Source organism: Coffea eugenioides, chromosome 10, assembly GCF_003713205.1.
Source record: "Coffea eugenioides isolate CCC68of chromosome 10, Ceug_1.0, whole genome shotgun sequence".
NCBI classification, from domain to species: domain Eukaryota; kingdom Viridiplantae; phylum Streptophyta; class Magnoliopsida; order Gentianales; family Rubiaceae; genus Coffea; species Coffea eugenioides.
In genome coordinates, this window is record NC_040044.1 from 12,054,247 (window position 1) to 12,075,597 (window position 21,351).

At 35.8% G+C, this 21,351-nt stretch overlaps 1 protein-coding gene across 1 annotated transcript; it reads right to left on the minus strand.

Moving 5' to 3' along the window:
• Positions 1-15,522: 15,522 nt before the first annotated feature.
• LOC113748979 (myb family transcription factor PHL7) lies at positions 15,523-19,705 on the minus strand. Its single transcript, XM_027292591.1, has 7 exons — positions 19,285-19,705; positions 18,596-18,812; positions 17,989-18,065; positions 17,856-17,898; positions 17,607-17,664; positions 17,331-17,400; positions 15,523-16,234 (listed from the first exon to the last, which is right to left on the minus strand). Exons 2-7 carry the CDS (start codon positions 18,717-18,719, stop codon positions 15,809-15,811), a joined length of 798 nt encoding a protein of 265 aa, XP_027148392.1. The 5' UTR covers positions 18,720-18,812; positions 19,285-19,705; the 3' UTR covers positions 15,523-15,808.
• Positions 19,706-21,351: the final 1,646 nt, after the last annotated feature.

A 21,351-nucleotide genomic window follows, 5' to 3' on the forward strand; every position in this document is an offset into this window, starting at 1 on the left:
CTTAATACAAATGCTTCCTTTGCCTCGAGCCCTGTAGGGAGAAAAATTATTTTGGGGTGAGCTAGAAACTCAGTGAGTGTCCAGTAAAAATAGTAATCCAACCAGTTTCACAATAATGCATTTAGATGATGTCATGGGTCAGTGATCAAATGTACATATATTGCTGGTATGAGCCAGTGAAGTCATTGTACTTAGAACTCCAACGCTCAAACAGATCCAGTAAGTCAAATAGTACAAGGGAGCCATCGGTGTTCCAAATCAACAGTGGAGAGATGTTGGTTCTAAGTACAACATTTTTCAAGAACTCAATGGAGCCAAATCATGTCATGGCACACACACAAACACAAATGATATGCAATCGAGTAACCAATGCGAGAATTAGTTTGAAAAGTAACCAATGCAATTAGTTCGAAGAGTAACTTTGGAATAGTTGTGGAATCACTCACCAACCACAGTTCATGAATCTCATCCATCATAAATCATTGTCTTGTTCAAGTTCAAGCCCTAGATCACAAATATCATGTCAAACAAAAGAAAATCTAAAAGCATCAAGTTCCTATCACTTTTTGGCATTTTAAGCACAATTGAAACCACACTTATTCAATTGAAACGAATCTTATGGCGTTACGAAGCTAAGACATATACCAACATTTCTTATGAAGACCTCCAAAGCCAAATTATACATATTCATGGTCAAAAATTGAGATCTTAGAGAAAAAATGGAAACTGTCCGTGAAACAGGGCTTATAGGTAGTCAAGGGTATTTCGATCATTTAACATGTTACAGTACTCCAAACGATCTGAAAATTTGCAGGTAGATAGCCAACTCATATATCTACAACTTTCATATTTTGTCAATAGTTGGTTCGGTCTAAAACATGGCTAAATTTGCAGTCCAAGTTGAGTCCAGAAACAAGGTAAACTGAAATTATCCTTCTAAACTAACCTTTGTATAGAACCACAGTTACACATACAAATCATAAGATATACCACACATCTAATTAGACCACAATACCCGTTCAATATGAGCCAATAGAAAATTCCAAAACCAATCATAATTAAACCCTAATTCGAAACCCTAAACTGAAATTTGCCGCACAAATCTGAAATTTTCCGTAAACAACCATAACTAACACATAAAGGCTCCATTTGACACCATATTAAGCTATCATTCCATGACCAGCCAACAATTATCATCTAAAATTAGAAAATTCACTAATAAATCAGAAATTTGTCAAACTCTACTTAAAATCATGAAATCATCCACAAACTAGCATATCTAACCTCTACAAACCACTAATTTCTGATTATGAGGAACAAAGAGATGATTTCTAGCAAAGATTACCTTGAAACCTCAAGAAAATGGTAGCTTAGGACTTGCACCTCTAAAATCACTCCACCAACTCCTTCCAACTTCCTTGGTAAGTACTTGTATGGAGTAGTTTCCAAAACTAACGGTTGAAACTCAAGATTTGAGCAAAAATGGAAGTTGAAGTTGAGAAAACTCTCTTGGTTTTTCCTCTCAAAGTGGCCGGCCAAGCAAGGGGAAGAAATGAAGAAATATCAACCAAGAAACAAGATAAGAATGAAGGAAAACAGCCAGTCAAAGTTGGCTACTGGAGGTGACATGTCACAATCCGGCCAGAATCTGGTCGGATTGCCGACCGGATTCCAGGCCGGATTCAAGGCAGTGGCGAATTCAAATTTTTTTTTCCAAAACCCAATGAGTTATGACGTAGTAAGAACATATGAGTTATGACGTAGTAACTTATTAGGTTGGTCAATGACCCAAATAATAAAAAACAAACATAATAAGCATGAAAGATAAAATAGCATAGAAATGATATGGTATTTGAATTGCAGTAATAATTCATCTATACAAATTAATGAGTCAATATTGTTATTGATATCTCAATTTTGAATAACTTAGATTAAATGACAAACCCTTTCCCCCAGAAGCCAAATTTTGCGAAGAATACACCACTACAACTAAACAAATCTAGAGTGTGAAACAAAGGGTTCAGATATCTTATTTTTTTTGCCTTTCACATCTCCCATACTGGTCATTCGATACAATAGCATATTCCTATGTAATGAATGGCTTTCGATACTATTCATTGTGATTGACCGCTGCACATGCAATAATAGCTTTCGGTACCATTTGTTAACATGTAACACATTAACAAAGCAATTGGGTAACTTTCAGCAGTATTCATTAAAGTGCTTATAAGCAATTGGTACTCTTTCCACATTCTTATAAAACAATGGAAATAACAATAATATTATAATATTGAGAATATTATTAATACTTAAAATTACAATGAAAATGCCAATATTTAAAGAATAAATAGTACCGAAACTTCTAATTTGATGGATGCGACGTTTAAATCGGTGGTCTTGATTTTATCCATCGTAGTTGATGTGAGATTTCTCTTTCGTCAATGCAAAGTTGTTGAAACTTTTCCAATTCTTGTGTGGGATCGTTGTGGTGTACATTTCGTTTTGTAAGCAAATGTTTCCTTCTTTGTAATCTTGCGAGTTTGAAATTTAGATGTTGTTGAAATGCTTGTAAATGGCCATGTTCCACTGTGAAATTAATTTAAGGGTTAATAACAATACTAGCATAAAGTGGAAAGAGTTCTTGTGAGTTTGCAATCTTATTATGGCATTGAAAAAGTAGAAACGAACATATATGGCATTGGCGAGTTCGTAAATTCTTGATTGGAAGAGTTTTAATTGTAATGGGAAGGTGTGTGAGGAGTGAAAATTAATTTGAGGGCTAATAAGAATACCAGTATCAAGTGAAAAGAGATCTTGCGAGTTTGGAATCTTAATATGGCATTGGAAGAGTTTTAATCGAAGTGAAATTCTTGATTGAAAGAATTTTAATTGTAGTGGGAAGGTGTGTCAGGCGTGTTAGTTGGAGTAAGATATGTGAGGAGTGTTAGTCGGAGTTAACTTCTTATTTGAGGGAAACGTGGTGGTGTAACTTGCCCATGATGTATTTTACGAAATAAATTAAATATAAAATATTAGAAAAATAGAATTGAGAGAGGGAAGGTGTGTGGAGGCTTGGTGTTAAAAATTCCTTCTAAAATTTGTATAGATATAGATTTGCAATTGGATTGTACATGCACTTTTTGCAATTCACTGAGAGAAATAATGCGATTTTGTACTCAACTTCACCTCCAACCACTGGCATGGCCACTCCTGACTTTGCAGAATTTTAAAAATTAGACAAATAGGTAAGGCCAGTTAACCCTTCAACTTCTGATCTGAGGCAAAAGAACCTAAATTGTAGCTTCAGGTGAGCAAAGCAGTCATTAGTGGTATCTGATAGTTATGAAATTTATCATCTTCCTTGATAATAGGCACTATCTTTAGTGCAACTTTGATAACTTCTGAGATAGAAATTATAACATTAATGTTACCAGCAATCCTTTCCAGCTTAGCATTTTGATCTTTTGAATTCCATGTTGAGAGATAGCCTTCTAGTAGAAAAACCTATGGACTATCGTACAAGAATTCAATTAATTTGATCTTCCCATGCCTTGGTTGCCTCAAGAGAGAGGGTGTGGGAATCAAAGAGAATACCCAAGGCTTGAATCCATGTGTAATCTTTGGTTCGACTGACCAGTAGGATTAAGACCAATAAATCTAGCATTGAATTGAAGATTAGTATCAGAAACTAAGCTGAAATGTTTATTGTTCTTGCCATGGAAGTAGAAAACAATGTCATCTCTACCAATGAAGCGAGGATCAAAGCATGCAATTCCAAAGCCATCGCAATCTTGTATGCAATCATTGTTTAATCTCCACCAATGAACCGAGGATCAAAGCATGCAGACATGTGCTAATTCGATTAACCAATGAGGCAGATTACTATCAGGTTTGGTCCAGAAATATCTTATATATTAATGGTTTTCCTATGTGGATTTTTAAGTGGTCCATTGATTTTCATGTTGACAGAGAGTCTTCATTTGTGCATGTTTGGTTTGCTTTACCGAAGTTACTAGTTCATTTGTTCCATAAAGAGTGTGTTCCCCCTATGGAGCGTATAAGGTTCTAAACAGCACTAGGTTTGCGGCCAAGTGTTGCATGGATGTGCATTGAGGTGGATCTATTGAAGGAGCTCCTAGTCGGGTTTGGATCATTGTAGGTGATAGGTTGGTTTTTGGCAAGCATTAGTCCCGAAAAACCTATCTAAATATTATTGCCATTGTCTTCATTAGGGTTACTTGGAGGAGGAATGTCGGATAAAGGATCCTGAGTTATGTTTAGAGAACCCTGATACTTTAAGAGCCGAAAAGAGAAAGGATACATTGATCTACAGGCCGAATGTTTCTACTATAGAACTTGGCATTCAAACGAACCCGAGCTCGGCTGAGGTGTGTAGGGTTTCAGATTCGCTGGAGGCATTGCCCGCCCTTACTCAGAAGATTAGAATTGATCAAATTGAAAAGAATTCGATCTCGACTCAATCTGGGGTGGCTGATCTTGTGGTTTTCACTAAACAAATTGAAAAATTAGTTGTTGGGATAGTTGGGACAACTTTGACCGAGCAACACTTGATGACCAATACCCAGACGTACGCTCCAACTATTGATTCAAATTCAGTAGTGGTTAGTCGACAGGAAGGTATGAACGGGGTTGTGGTTGGCATGAAGGGAGCTACATCGATTCTGGATTTCCCAGATTTTAATTCTTTTACTCATGTTGCTACACAGGAAGCTGGTGAAGGCAGTGGTAAGGAAGCGACTCAGTTTTCTTCAAGCACAGGGCAGATGGCTGATGAGGTCATTCAAGTGGCCGCTGGGAAACTAATTGAACAATTGGCTAAGAAGGTTGTTCATGAAAAAGAGATGGAGGCTAGCTTCAGTGACACAGTGGAGGAGGAGGATGCCTTCACTCCAGAAGAAATTGCCAGGAGACAGATTTTGCTAGTTAAGGGGACGAACCTCTCGCCTAGAAAGGTTTCGAATGCTAGGCAATCGATGGAAGTACTTCGTAACAGGCTAGATGGCCTACGTCCTCGTAACGAATGGCAAACGGTGTCTAGAAGTAGCAAAAAGAGAGGTTCTTCCCCTTCTCAAGCTTCAATTTTGCTGTCTAAATGATTAATCCTCTATTTTGGAATGTTAGGGGAGTGGGCAACAAACCTACTCTAGCAAGATTACGTAAGTTCTGTTGTCTACACTCATTGTCATTGATTGCTTTGTTTGAGCCATTACTTGTAGTATCCCAATTGGATCATGTTTGGGTAAAGCTAAACTTTCCTCAAGTTGTAGCAAACGTTGAGGGACGAATTTGGGTGTTCTTTGATCAGTCTTTTTCGGCTGTAATTGTCTCTCAGTCTGCTCAATTTATTGCACTGAAGATGTTTAATTCTCTTATCAAGGAGGAGTTTTTGGTTGTTTTCTTTCATACATCATGTGATGAGGATGTTAGGAAGAACTTGTGAGAGAATTTAGCTACTTTATGCTCTGCAGGTTTACCTACACTTATAGTAGGAGATTTCAATGTGATTCTGGCAGCCTCTGAGAAAAAGGGTGGAAGACCATTTGTAGTTTCGGAGGCTGAGGATTTTTCAAATTTTATCGAGACCTCGGAGTTGTGTGGTGTGGTTTTGGGGTCTAAATACACTTGGTGTAATAACAGATTTGGGAGGGCTAGAGTGTGGAAAAGGTTGGATCGGCTTCTGCTAAATTCTAATTGGGGACATTTGAACGTGGCTACGTCTGTTTTCCACTTGAATAGGACAATGTTTGATCATGCTCCCTTTTTTATTTCTTCAAAAAATTCAGTTGTTCAACCTTCCCGAAGTTTTCACTTCTTGAATGTTTGGTGCTCACATCACCAGTTCTTAGATGTTGTTAAACAAGCTTGGATGCTGCCTGTATAAGGTCGACCTATTTGAACATTGTTACTTAACTGAAAAATGTTAAATTTTTTTTGATTAACTGGGATAGAGAGGTCTTTGGTAATATTGCTGATAGGGTCAAAGAAGCTAAGGAAATAGTTAGTCTACAGGAATTGGCTCTGGAAGAGGATCAATCAGAAAATAATCAAGTTTTTTTGCATCAACCTTAGGCGCATTTGAAGTTTGAATTAAGTAAGGAGGTTGAGTTTTGGAGGCAAAAGGCCAAGATCAAGTGGCTACAGGAGGGTGATGCAAATTCTAAATTTTTTCATAACATGGTGACGCAACGGAGGGCAAAATTGTTTATTCATCGAATTAAAAAGTAAGATGGAAGTTGGGAAGAAGATTTTAACAAAATAAAAATTATGGCCGAGCAGTTTTTTCCTAGAATTTTTGTGGGACCAGTGTAGGAGGCTTCCGTTGAGCCTAGATTATTATAATGGATTCCCAAGCTGCTAACATAATAGAAAAATGACCTGTTGCAAGGGGTTCTGAATAGGGATGAGGTAAAGGGAACTATTTTTGCCATGGATGAGGAGTGTGCGCCCGGACTAGATGGCTTCACGAGAAAGTTTTTTACGGCTTCTTGGGGGATTGTGGGAAAAGATGTGGTCTCGAAGGTCCAAGATTTCTTTGTTGAGGCGAGTTTGCCTTTGGGGTACACGTCCACCTTGCTTGCCTTAATTCCAAAAGTTGTGAATCCAACTTTCTTCTCAAATTTCTGGCCTATTAGCTTGTGTAACTTTGTAAACAAGATTATCTCCAAAATATTGGCTTGTCGATTGGAAAAGGTGTTGGTTAAGATCATTTCCCCCCAACAAAGTGCCTTTCTTAAGGGATCTCTGACAACGTATTGCTGGCCCAGGAGATGATTTCTACTATTAATAAGAAGGTTAGGGATGCTCATGTGGCGCTAAAATTGGATATGGTCAAGACATATGACAGGGTTACGTGGGTATTTTTAGTTAGGATGTTACGTTCATTTGGCTTTGGAGAAATTTTCATTGACATGGTGTGGCGATTAGTTTCCAATTGCCATTTTTCTGTTCTTATTAGTGGTCAACCATGTGGTTTTTTCAAATCCACTTGCGGGTTGAGATGAGGGGACCACCTGTCAGTAGTTTTATTTGTCATTGCAGGGGAAGTTCTCTCACGTGGTTTAAACGCCCTACTAGATCAACCTCGATTTACCCTATTTTCTGTGGCCAGGAAGGCTACGTCAGTTTCTCATCTAGCGTATGTTGATGATATCATTATTTTTTCTTGGGGTGATCCATGATCTCTTCGATATGTGATGCAAGTTCTTCAGGACTACCAAGATTGTTCATGCCAATTGATTAATAAAGATAAAAGTTATTTTCTAACTTCTTCTAAGTGTTCTTCCACTAGGCAAGCGGTGGTGGCTAAGTTAACAGGATTTTCTTATAAGTCATTCCTAGTTAAATATTTAGGATGCCCTTTATTCCTAGGGAGGAAAGTGCGCTCTTTATTCTCGAGGCTAATTGATTCAATCGCTGGTAGGATAAGTAGCTGGTCCTCTAAGTGGTTATCCTTTGGAGGTCGTTTGGTGTTAATTAAATCAGTCATGTTATCAATGCTGGTATATCTTCTCTCAGTTCTTGATCCTTCAAAGGAGGTGATTAATCATATCCATCAACTGCTTGGAAATTTTCTGTGGGGGTCCATGGAGGGTGAACAAAGGCACGATTGGCTTTCATGGTCAAAGTTGTGCCAGAAATTCGAGGAAGGGGTTGGGCTTTGCGGTCGCTCCACACTTCTATTGAGGCGTTCTCATGTAAGTTGTGGTGGAGATTTCAAAGAGGATGTCTTTGGTCGGATTTCATGTTGACAAGATATTCAACGATGGAATTCATCCTAATCAAGTACAAGTTACTTCTTGTTCTTCAACCACTTGGAACAGAATGCGTTGGGTGAGAAATATGGTGGAGCTTCATGCAATTTGGGATTTGGCAGAAGGGCATATCTCATTCTGGTGGGACAATTGGTTGGGTGATGGCCTCCTTGCATGGCAGTTTCCATACCTTGCTGGAGATGAGGCAATATTGACTTACTGGACAGATGGAGCTTGGGATTTCGTGGCGTTAAGTAAGGTACTTCCATGTGAAATTTTGCAGAGAATATCTTCACACTTTTATTGTTTGAAGGATGGCTCCCAGGATGCCATGCTCTGGTCTGATACAGCTTCTGGGTGTTTCAAGATTAGCTTTATGGTAAAGTTTATAGCTCCGGCCTCAGCTTTGTCTTGGGTCTCTAAGTATGTCTGGGTGAATGGCCTACCGCCAAAATTCTCATGCTTGCTATGGAGATTATTATAGTTTAAATTACCTATTTCGGATGTATTGTTTAAATTTAATGTTCATGGTCCTTCGAGATGCTATTGTTGCGATGACCAATAGTTGGAGACTTTGTAGCATGTGTTCTCCTTGAGGGATATTCCTATGCAAATTTGGATATTTGTTGAGATGCCATTTGGGTTTTCTTCCCAAGGGAAGCTGGTATGTGATCGGTGTATGTCTTGGTGGCTTAGTACCTTACCTTATTGGATGCTGAGATGGATTTTACGGGTGGCGCCAGCTGTAATCTTGTGGCACTTGTGGTGAGCAAGGAATTTGTATGTGTATAACGGGCATGTTTTGCCAGTCTGCATTCTATCTCATAGGATCTTAGGGACGTGCTTGTATCAAAGTTTTCACTTTTTCGACGGCGTTCTCTTGGGGAAAGTTGGCAGGATATGGTTCAATATCTTGGAAGGATCCCCTTGTCTGTCCATGCACTCTACATTTATTGGATTCAGCCTCCGGTGGGAGTGTTTAAACTGAATTTTGATGGCTCGTTTAAGGATCAATTTAAGGCCAGGGGTGGAGGGGTGTTGAGCGACTCATACGGTTGGGTGGTATTTGCTTTTCCGAGACTTATAGTGGTGAAACTTCGCTACAAGCCAAGGCTAGGGCATTATGTACGGGGTTTGAGTTGTGTAGCTTGTTTTGCATTGCTCCTATGATGGTTGAGGGCGATTCTAAAATTATCATTGAATCTTTGAACGATATCGGTGCGGTCTCGCCATTTGTTCTTCCTGTATTTCGTCGAATTCGTAAGTTGCCTTCTGCTGGCATCTCCTATTTGCATACATATCGGGAGGGTAATGCTGTTGCAGACTCTCTGGTAGGGATGTAATCGAACCGAGCTGCTCGCGAGCTTGACCCCTTCCCCCTCCTCCTCTTCAAACTCCGATTCATATTTTTCATAGAGATAGAACAAGATAGAACAAGATCTGCTCTGCATCATATCTAAGGGATTCCTTGGTTAGAGCCGAAGAAGCAATGTCACTCGATCATTATCAAACTGACTGCAATCTTTTTCTGCCCGTGAAGATCCCACCAGAGCGCCTTCTACTTCTAATAGGCCATGAACTAGATCCGAATCGTTCTCAACAAGTCCATAAGAAGTGATCCCATTTTTTTCATCGAGTCTGGGTAGAGACCAAAGATCTTGGGCGACCTATCCGGCAGAACAACTCAAAAGATAAAGAAGTACGAAAGTTATTGCAAAGGATTTTAAAGATTTAATCTATTAGTTTTTTATTCAACCCTTTAATTAAAATAACTTTTAACTAAAGGTCTTATCCCCACTCTTCTAAAAAAGAGAAATTTTTTATTAATCTAACTTTGATAAAAGCTTGACTCGAACTCGGTCAAACCGAGTTCGAGCAGCTCGATAAGATTATAGAGTCGAGTTCGAGCATCCAGAAGCGATGCCTGAAGGCTTGACGAGCCTTATCGAGTATTTTCATTTTAATTATCTAATATATTATTATTATAAAATTACCCTTATACCCAAAAGAATTGTCGAATTTACGAAATGTTTCAAGTCATATAAAAATTTTAAAAGGGCAATAATGTCTTTTCACTCAAAAATTATCAAGAAAATGAAATTTAATAACTCGAGCTCGACCGAACTCGATAAGGCTCGCATGGACTCGTGCCCATGCGAGTCGAACTCGAGTACTGCGAGCAAGCTTCGAGCTCGAGCTTGAGTTCCAATAATACTACTCGCTTGAGCTCGAGCACCCTATCTGTATATCGAATCGAGCTCGAGTATAGCGATACTCGAGCTCGACTCGATTCGATTACAGCCCTACTCTCTGGCATCAGTGGCGGAGCCAGAAAAAAATTTTAGTGGGGGCAAAAGCAACTCTAAAATTTTTTATCTACTCTTTTTCTAGTTTTTTAAGGAAAAAAATATTCACCAACAAGTACAAATAAGTACAAATGATATATATATTCAATGAAAAATATAAAAAGACAAACTCAAAATTATTAATGTAATAATAATTTTATTTCAAAAAGCAAACTAAACCATTTACAGTTGCTCATGACGAGTTTTCATATTTTGATAACGGTTTACAACCTTTTCATTTTGAATTTCACGAAATATATTTTTCTCAATATAAGTAACAAAACAATTATTCATCCAAATATCTTCCATTCTATTTCGTAATAGATTTTTCAGTATATTCATAACTGAAAAAACCTTTTTTACGATAGCTATAACAACAGGTAAAATCAAAAGTAACTTTAGGAGCATATAAATCAATGGATACACAAAACTCCAGGGGGCACATTTAAAATTATATCAAATTTTTATGAATATTATAAAAATTTAAGGGAGGCAATGGAGGCCCGTGCCCCTAGTGTAAATCTACCCCTGTCTGGCATCCATTGGCAGTTGTTCTAATAGGTTTTTAATATTTCCCATACTTCAATCTTTGCCTAGGTCTATTAGAGGTCTCCGTAACGTTGATAGGCTAAGAATTGGTAGCTTTAGATTTTTCAGACGACCGTCTATGGCTTGTATTTAGTAGGAGGTACGGTTCATGTCACCCTCCGTTCTTGCACTTTCGTTATTTACTTGAATAAAAGGGTATTTTGGCTAAAAAAAAAATTATACGAGATTGTTGACCAACTCTCTTTTCAAATTAAGCAAGATTAAAACTGTGAGTTTGGAAGTTGAAGTATTACTTCACGCCATGGTTTGACAATACAAATGGTCCTATTACTTGAAGAGTGGTTCAAGGTTTGCCATTCACTTTGGGAATGAACGATAGTAATTCTCTAGAATACCAAATTTGGGCTGAAATAGGTTTCATTCCTTAAGGTAAATATAACTTTTGACTTGCACCTTTTCACTTGCTAATGACTAAATTTCTTTCTCATATATGCAACCACATTTAGAAACATTTTGATTATGTCGTGTTAAACTAATAACAGTAAGTTTATAGGTTTTCTAATACTATTGATATCGACATAATAGTGAATATAAAAAATCAGATGTGCCTAAAACCTTAGGAAAAGGTTGATTAATATTAGAAAGTTTTTATTAATTATATTAATTATGATATTTTAACATAATTTGTATTGTTTTAGTCCGAACTTCTCCTTTTTGGGAATTGAAAAAATGCAGCACAAGCATAAACTCAGAAGTTATATCTATTTCAATGTTACTGTTGTAGTTTGTTTTAACTTTTAAGTGAAGTACAAAGGTTAACAATGAAACAGAAAAGGTAAAGATATTAAATAGTCATCACATTCCCCAAAACACGTGACATATTAAACTTCATGAGTATCTCAAATCAAGGCTTTATAAGTATATTGGTGATTGCAGGTATGATTAAGGGGATGATTGGTTTAGTTTGACATTGGATAGATGAGATTAATGGTTAATTTGACATTGGGTGACGTTGTAAAGGTCGCAGTCTTCTTTGAATAAAAAAAAATTTAATTCTAAAGTTCTAAGGTCACATCAATTACCATTTAGAACTATTTAGTAAATCACAATAAGTTTAAGGGGACAATGATTTAGGAATGGCATGCATTATTATAATTAAATTAAGCATTACAAATTTCTAATATGTAAGACAATTCAAGGTACCATTGATGCCTTAATTTATTGTTTAAACTTGAGAGTTTAGAAATTAGAAATTTTAGACTCAAATGTTTATATTAATCCTCATTTCACTATTTTTGAGTTATCCGTAATCATAATAAAACAAATAATAATAAGACAATTCATAGGCTAAGTATTATTGATAATACTTAAACAAAATCTAAGGTTACAATGCCTTACGAATAACTAATCACCACTAGTAACATCAGTTATGAATTATGAATTCCAAATATGAAACTCAATTCAAGGTCCAAGTGTTGTTGATATTAGGAAGTGAAGTCACAAGGTGACAATGACTTAGGAAATATTTAATCAAGACTGGCAAATATTAATTTAGAACTCCGAATGGATACCTGAATTCAAGGTAGTCGTATTATTAATACCATTAATTCTTAATTACTGCTAGTATAATTGATAAAATTAGTTAAGATTTTTCTAATGAATGCCCATTGGACACTCGTTAATATATTTAACATTCATCTAACCTACCATGTAGATATACATACTAATAATTATTATATTCCCTTACATTTATAAAATTTTTCAATTTAATCTTACCTACTCTCTTTTATATTTATTTACTTTCTCTAATTAATCTCACATTTCTAAAATATGACACCTAAAATATATTTTAACAAATACCCTATGACACCCATTAGACAAATCCAATTAGTTATTGACCTACAAATTAAACAACGTGACATTTAATATACTTCTCTCTTTACCCACTGTTTTCTTTGCTTTCTTTCTACTCTCAACCTTCTCTTTGCCGTTCTTCCTCTATAAGACAAAAATGTTGGTCTCAAACCAAGGTCACCCTTCCTCTTTCACTGTTTTTATTTTGTGTTTAATAAAATCTCTTCTAGTGTATCTTAATGAGAGTTTCTCTTTCCTAATATTTACATGTAATAGTTTTCTTCTCTTCTAAACTATCCTAGCAAGAATTTTGTCTAGTCTTTTTTAACTTTTTGCTTAAATCTAAAAGTTTTTTCAGATCTGTTTGTTAGATCTGGAATTTTTTGGATCTTCTCATCAAATCTGAGCATTAATTTTGAACTTGAGCTAGTTGAATAATAGATATGAGGGAATAGACATGTATAGATATTTATAGAGCAACTCGTGCAATTGGTCAGATTTAATAAATTGTGATTCACAATGTAATATTTTTTATTTTGTAAATCTTTTAAATCTAATGATTTTCAAATTAGTTATATTTGTGACATGTTCTATGTATTTTCTGCTATTAGTGCAACTATTTTTATCAAACAAATCACGTTGGACAATTTTAAACTAATTTATTAATAATATTAGCTCCTGTCTTATAAAAAAAAGTGACATTTAGTGCAAAGAATAATTGCCATGGCCAATGTTAGCTGTGTAACTCAATTCAAAATCCCTGTATTAATAACATTAATTAATAATTACAAGTTGACAATGTGGCATTTGGAGCAAAGACTAATTGTCATGTGTATAAGTTGTATTATAAAAGAATGAAATCAATTAAAAGATGAAAACAATTAACAGCTATATTTCACTGTTTAAAAAGTTCATATTCAATACATTATACAAAACAAATAAGCAACAAAACTAACTAATAATCACAAGATTCAACAAAATAGACTAATCATCTCTTTCACACGAGGTGTGCTATGACTCTTATGATTTTGAACAGAAATTTTTTTTTTTTTTGAATTTGCGCTTCTTCTCCTTCCTTTCTTTACTTCCACAAAATACTTTATAACTATCACAATTTTAAGAGTTTCAGAGAAATTTTCCTCGTAAACAGCCTTGTTTTGCCTTGTGTTTTCTGTCTTCTCTCAGATCCCTTCTTCTCATATAGCATAACTAATTTTTGCTCATTGTTAAGTTCTATCAATCATAAAATGGCGCCATTTGGTATGTCAATTGGCATTATTTTATAATTGCAAGTTACAGTTCATCATTAAAAAATTTTGCAATAGTTATTTCCTTCAATTACTTACTAACAGTTAATTAGTGCTCGAATTGCTTAATCGTCAAATATTAATTTCTAATAAAACATAATGTCTTAGGGTATATGAGTAATTTCTCTCCATGTGAAATAAGTAATTGATCCCACAATTCTGTCAAGGAAGGTAAGTATAATTTTGCAAACCTGAAGGGAGGCCAGTGAAATTGTAAGAAACCTTAGAAGAGGTTTCTGAAATTATCCCTATATCATATTTGGAATTCGTTTTTGGCTTGTTTTATGCCTATCTAATGATATAAAGTTTGTTATAGTGCATGCTACGAATGCCGATATCTGCCCAACTGGTAAAGCATTGGCAACGTTTATCAGTGGAAAGATTATTTAGCATTGGCAACTTTTTTTATTTTTTTGGAGGGACACTCCAACATTTAATAAGGTGTCATGGTAGTTCACTATTCTAGGATAGATACCAATTCATTTTGGGGATAAATTCAGAAACAATATCACTTATTTTTAGAAGGTATGACAATATTACTAATCTCTCTTAAAATTTACTGAGAAAACTTTGGTCTGGTAGTTAAGGTTGAGATTCTAAGAATGAAAAGTCTTGAGTTCAAATTTTCCTTCTCTTGTCTCGCTTCTTAAATCACACCCATCCCATGCTTAGGCCTTTGTGAATCTCATATGCCAAGTGAATTCTCAAATTGATCATAAATTAAACTCTTGTTTGCTTAAGCTAGTCAGACAGGTCATCAATTTTTACGAGAGGGTGCTTATCCTTAACGATGATCTTGTTGAACTTGCCATAGTCAATTCATAACCTTAAGGCATCATCGGTGTTCCAGGTCTAATGACCTTTATGCCCAGCAAGTCTTATAGTTACTCTTCAATTTGGGTGCCAAAGGCATTTGAGATTCAAACTCTTAAATTTTATGTCATGATGAATTTTTTGGTTAAAAATTCAAAGAATGATTAATAAATTTATTATTAATATTTGTGTGTGTGTGAGAGTATAAGAAAAAACTTGTAATGGCCACCAACGGGATAATATTAAGTAACTTTTTATGGATTAAAAACACCTCAAATAAAATTTTCAACATGAATAATTCGTACCACAAAAGCAACTGTTGCTACATTTTGTCCCATCATAAATACACCTTCACGCAGTTTGACTCCATTTCCAATCTTTTTGGAGTAGTATACTTCAAACCTTTAATAGAGTAGGACAACAAAAGAGCAATTTTTAAATGGAAACATTTTATTTTATCTCCCTTAAAATGAGTTTTAGAATATTATAATTTGCAATGAGCTGACAACGTTACAAAAAGTTAAAAATAGGGATGGTTAATAATATATTTTTCTTAAAGTGCAAGGTCATCAAGTGGTACCATGAGAAATCTTTCCCAAATTATCCCTATATTTAATTTGTTAGTGTTTTCTCGTCCTTTTGTTTTTATGTAAGTACTCAATTTCTTTTCTAATTATGTATGGGTTGACATTATTGAAGCTTCAGTGTTGCCAAGCAGCTCACTTTTCTATGAACATATAAACTAAAGAAATATTAAGCAAATATTTTATCACCTGAAGTTAATGGATATAACTCTGCTTACAAAGCACACTACCATGCAAAAAGTTAAAACTACGAAAGTTGGAGATATCTATCATAAATTACAATGTCAATGAAACCCCATACAAGAAAGACTAAAGGAAGAATTTAGAGTGGAATCGAGTAGATAAATGCTTGAAAACTCCAAAGCAATCTAAAATAAACCTGAATTCTCTGAAAACATCTAAAAGAGTTTGAATATGCATGTCATCCAAAGCGGTGCTACATTTAAAGACAGTAATTGGAGAAAAATCCGCAGAGTGAACTAACTACAGCACAACCTGAAACAGGATTCCCCTGAACTACACAACGGATGGCCTTTTGTCTCTAAGCTTTCATTCAGACCAGATGAACATGATGCATAATCACACTAGTCTCTTGTAGGGAACACTGAATGCAAGCCTGATAGCTGCTGAGTGAACATCATGTCTGGTTTTGAAAATGCTGCATTCAAGCCTACGCGTTGCTTCTTAGATGACCTGTCGGCGTCTATGTTGTCAAACAGGTTCATGTGGCAGCCAGACTCGGGAGTTTGAGGCTCCTGGGGAGAGAACGATTCATCCATAGAAAGGCTCTTGGTTGAAGGATGGTCCTTGGCAGGCTTATCTATCACAGGAGGCTCAGAAGTCGGGGGAGGGGTTCCCGGGTCGGTTCTCATCTCAACATCTGCACAATTGTCTGTTACCCCTGCACTTGGCCCTTCTGGAAGAACTCCATTCAGACGCTGCTGCTCTTCAATTATCTTCTTCAGATACTTTCCCTGGGCTTCAATTCTTAACTGTAGCTGCTTTTGCACCTATTTTGTGGGTCAAGTGGAAGAAATAATTGGATTAGTCAACAGATAGATGGCGAATCGTGCATACAACTTCCTACCACTAGACAAGAAACAGTTAGGAGCAATCCCCATGACTGAATGCCACTATTTGGGAAACTTAAGGCAAGATTTGAGGCTTCAAAAATAGAAATTCACCATTTATGCCAGAAGAAATACAGTTTTCAATCATTTATGAACTCTTTTTTAAGCACACATCAGTATGTCAATAACAGTTGCAGGGCAATACATGGCCAAATGGAAGAGCATAAGCATACTGTTTATTTTTGTATACTAGATCCTCCTAAAACTGAAAATCCTGCAAGTGGCTTCATTTCAAGCGGAAGCCACCTGCTGCAGGCCATGCATCTGCTCAACAAGTTTCTACCATGGGCAATAGTTGCAGCATGGTTGAAGATTACACAAGAACCCTCTGTAATAGAAAAGAACGCTTCCTCTTAGCCATATTATAATATCACACAAAAGCTTAAGAAAAGGATTCTTCATATTGCTGGATTAACCTAAATCTCATGCAGACTTTTGCTAGCAGATGTCATCAACATCAAAGCTTAACTGCAACTTTCCCAATTCACTTATGCACACACTATAAATTTTTCCTCTTCATACAAGAAAATTCGGAAGCAATACTCTATTGTCTGACTATAGGCACCTCACAAGTTAGTTACACACTTAACATTGGTAAACGGGAATTCAACACTATGCAGGGCAACAGTGCTTGGTTCCCAAGGATACTGACACTATTTTTCTATGCAAAGATCGATATTCCCAAACTGGGTGAGATGCATGTCTAAGATGGCTCTTCCCATATAGACAATGTAAGCTAAGACTAAAGCTATGTGAAGGATTTTTTTAAATATGATCAGCTCAAACTCTTGGTCTATGGTCTACATGCAGCATCATGAACATCAATTGCAAATCTACATCACCAAAATGCATTCTAACGAACCAAATATGGCTTTGTGATGCATGCCAATGTGCAACAACATCAACAAACCAGATAAACTAGTGGAAAAATCATAGAGAAAAACTTTCCTCTACATGGACACCATGATAAGCATACCTCCAACTGCTCATGCAGTCGCTTTTGCACTTCCATCTGCAGTTTTAGTGCTTCAGTAATTTCCATCCCGCTGTAAAAACAAAGTCAGAAAATCATTATATACAGCAAATGAGTGCAGACCATTTACTTAAACAGAAATTTAGTTTACTATCGAGAAGACTCAAGTAACTTGCTGAGCTGAAACTTCATCAAACCAAACCAGTATATTTCATTTGCAAACACCCATTAGCAAGTTCAGAAGAGCCTATTCAACATAAGGAACCAGAATGCACTTACGATGAACCATCCAAACCAGCGAGCATATCCTTGGCATCTTTCTTGTCCAGCTTTTTCCCTGGAATTTGCATTTCAGACAAACGACATCACAAAGTATCATAATTTTCTCAAATTAAAATAAAAAAGGGAGAGAATCTCAAATATAATTTTAGCAAGTTCTACTTTTTCTTCTTTTTTCGAGTGTAAGATGTGTTTATCTTAGAAATCTAGATACCATAATCACGTAAAAACAGAGAACAATATGCATACCATCAACTGAGGAATCAGGAAGGTACTTGGCAAGTCTGTATTTCTGGAATCAAACAAGAACAACAGAAATCATTAAGCAAAGATCAATCCCAAAAAGAAAGACTACTAGCATGCATTGAACTTCAAACTATACCTGCAAATGGCTCTTGACATGGTAAATTGTTAACCCTTGTACACCCATAACCCTAAGAACACCCTTGGGTGTAGCCCCTGCAATATGATCAACAAGTCTCACAATAACAGATGGAGCATAAATTTGTTATAGAATTCTTCTATGATACACTAAACAACAGTCATAAAAATACTTACTGAATACCCAGCACTCTGCATAAATAGTATCCAGATATTCTACCTATCACACCAGATGATAGAAGGTCCATATAGATAATCTCTAGTATGTCTTTTGTTAATTAAAACAAAACAAGAACAAAAGAGGAGATACGCTACATAATCTCATTGCAGAAGCATTTTACCATTTTTCAACCGGCTCTTTCATCTTTTTCTCCCATATTTCGTAAACAATCACCAAAAATTTTAACCTTCTAACAGTTTCTTTACCAAATGTTATACAAAGCCAACTTTGGCTAAACTTATTCCTCAAAATACAAAACCCAATTCTTTTAACTTATCAAATCAAACTATGGAACTAGACACGCCTACTAACTACTACATCTTTCATAAACTATCAATTCCTTGAAAACAGAAGCTAGTCAAACCAGAATGAAAACCAAGAAACTTACGATCCGGGCCACCAAGTTGAGCAACAGCATCAACAAATCGTTCATGGAGCTCATTAGTCCAGCGTAGTCGTTGCTTAGAAGCCAGATTGGCCGCGTTGTTGTTTCCTCCATTCATGAAGTCCATCGTTTTCTTTGATACCGAAAAGTTTGAAATGGCTAAACCACAAAATACCCTGTTTTGAGTTAAAACTAAAGGTTCAACTCAAAGGTGCCTGCCCTGTACACAACCACAACAAGAAGAAAGAGCCCACAAAGTCAACATCATTGACTTGAAACAAGCCGTGGATTAGTGATAATCCAAATATCAATTAACTATTAATTCTGGAAATTAAGCTTCAGCTCGAGATGCCCTCCAGACAGCAAGAACCCACAAAGTCAAAAGCATCACTCTTGAGATTAAAAGAACCCCATGAAAGTACGAAAAAAGCAATGATCATGATAATTTAAATTTCTCAACTATACATAAAAATCGAATCTTTAAAGCAAAATTTCAAAATGATATGATACTCCTACTAAAATATTTTAGCCAAGATGGGGTTTCCTGAAAAGGGTAAAATCAGAAGCAACTAAAACCAAAATTGAAAATTACAAGTGGTTTTGTCCCAATTTTCACAACAACCCATGATTAAATAGAAAAGCAGAAAGGGAGGTAGCAGACGGACGGAAATAAAATGATGGAGAAAACATACCTTTCCCTTTTGGAAAAACAAAAAAAAAAAGCTACTAAAAATAGAAACTGATTAGCTAGCTGAAAATACAACTTTGGAGAAGAATTTTTGAAGGCCAGGAGGCTTGTGGGACAGAAAGATATCCAGTTTCCTTGTTGGCCTTCTTTCTCTCACAAGTTTCAGGGGTGGAAACCCTCTATTATCAGGTTATGGGAAGAGGGATTTCATATAATTTCATTCTCAAGAAAGAACTAGAGAGAATGGGATTGGGAGTGGTCGTGCTACAGGTAAATGGTGGGGTGGGTGGGTCCAGTTCGGCAGAGGTCACATAGTTACAGGCCACAAAGGGAGGAAAGGGGTGCAAAGCTCTATCTGGGACGGAATCTAGTTGGACATATTCCGGGCCGGCCTTTTGTTTTCTTCCTATTTCCTCACTTTCTCTACTCCATTTGTCTTTTCCTACATTTCGCGGACATTTTGTTCTTAGGTGCGTTCAATGAAATATAAAGCCTGAAACCTAAAATTTGAAACGTGAAATTTAAAATCTGAATTAGTGAATTATAAATATAAATTTAATATATTTGAATGTATATCATATTAAATAATAAGTAAATACTTGTGAATACTTTACTTATTTATTGAAAAAGTTTTATTTAGAAAATTCAGTGTTGAGTGTGTGTTTGAATCATTCAGTTTTTCAAAAACTAATTTTTCAAATATGCATATCTATTTGGATGAGTCTGTTTTTCAAAAACTAGTTTTTCAAATACAATAAAATTTTAAAAAGTACTCTGAAAAGTAATCTAAAAATTAGTTTAAATTTTTTTAAAATTTTAAAAAATATCTCAAAATATATTTTAGAAACTCTTCTACTCTTAAATATCCCAAAATATTTTCTGAAAATATCCAAAATATAATCTAAAAACTCTGCTACAGCAAAATTTTTCAAAAACACCCCAAAAAACAGCTAATCCCAACGGATCAGTGTCTATGTTAAATTTAAATCTATTAAGTTTAAGAGCTCAATTAGTTTATCAAATACAGCCTTAGTCACAATTGAATTTTAATTCCAAAATTTACACAGAATTGTACGTACTTATTCCCTGCTAATGTATACATCATTAGTATTTAAAAGATCATTTTTTTAAAAAAATAAGTTTTTTATAAACACATTTATCAATCATCTTTTTATCTCACATAATTATTATAGTATATCTTTCTACAAAACTTTAGAAAATGACAATCCAAATGGGTTCCTAATTTTTATAATTTTATTACTCAATTATTTTTTGCGCCTACGTGGGGTGTATTACCTTAATTTTTACGGTAGCAATACCAGTAACCCTTTCACGAAAGGCTTTTTAGTTCAATAAAATGGATTTGAAATATTATTTTTTCTAAAAGTAAATTAAAATTGGGCAAGTATTTGAATGCAAGAGGCCTATAAAATGTAAACGTAGGCATGCATATAATAAGTTGAATCATATTAAATGTATTAATAACCCAACAACGGAGAGGAACTAGAGGGAGTTAAATTGCAATTTTAATAAATACACTCAGATCTGACCTCTAGCAAATGTACTCTAGGCGATATGTCCAATAAATGCAACATTAATAGCTTATTAATGTGGCCCTTGTCGGGGTTTCAATCCCACATCGGTCTTGGGGGTGGGTTTGGGTAGATAAGTCCTCTCGGCGTCTTCAAAAGTTTCCGACTTTTTAAGATTGCTCGGGTATCTAGGTTTATTTGCCGAATTTCTTACCTTCGTAAGAAAATGTCAGGAAGAAACATACCACCAGGGTCGTCTAACTCGGGTTTGTGGGGGGTAGTTACTTCTTAGCAGCAACAGCCCGTGGAAGCTTGGCCCTTGTCGGGGTTTCAATCCCACATCGGTCTTGGGGGTTGGGTTTGGGTAGATAAGTCCCCTAGGCGTCTTAAAAAATTGCCGGCTTTTGAAGATTGCCGGGGATCTAAGTTTATTTGTCGAACTTCTTACTTTTGTAAGAAAATGTCAGGATAGCTTATTAATATTGTTGGCCCACAGTATATTTATTTGAAAAAAGGTGCATCTTTATTAGTTTCATCTA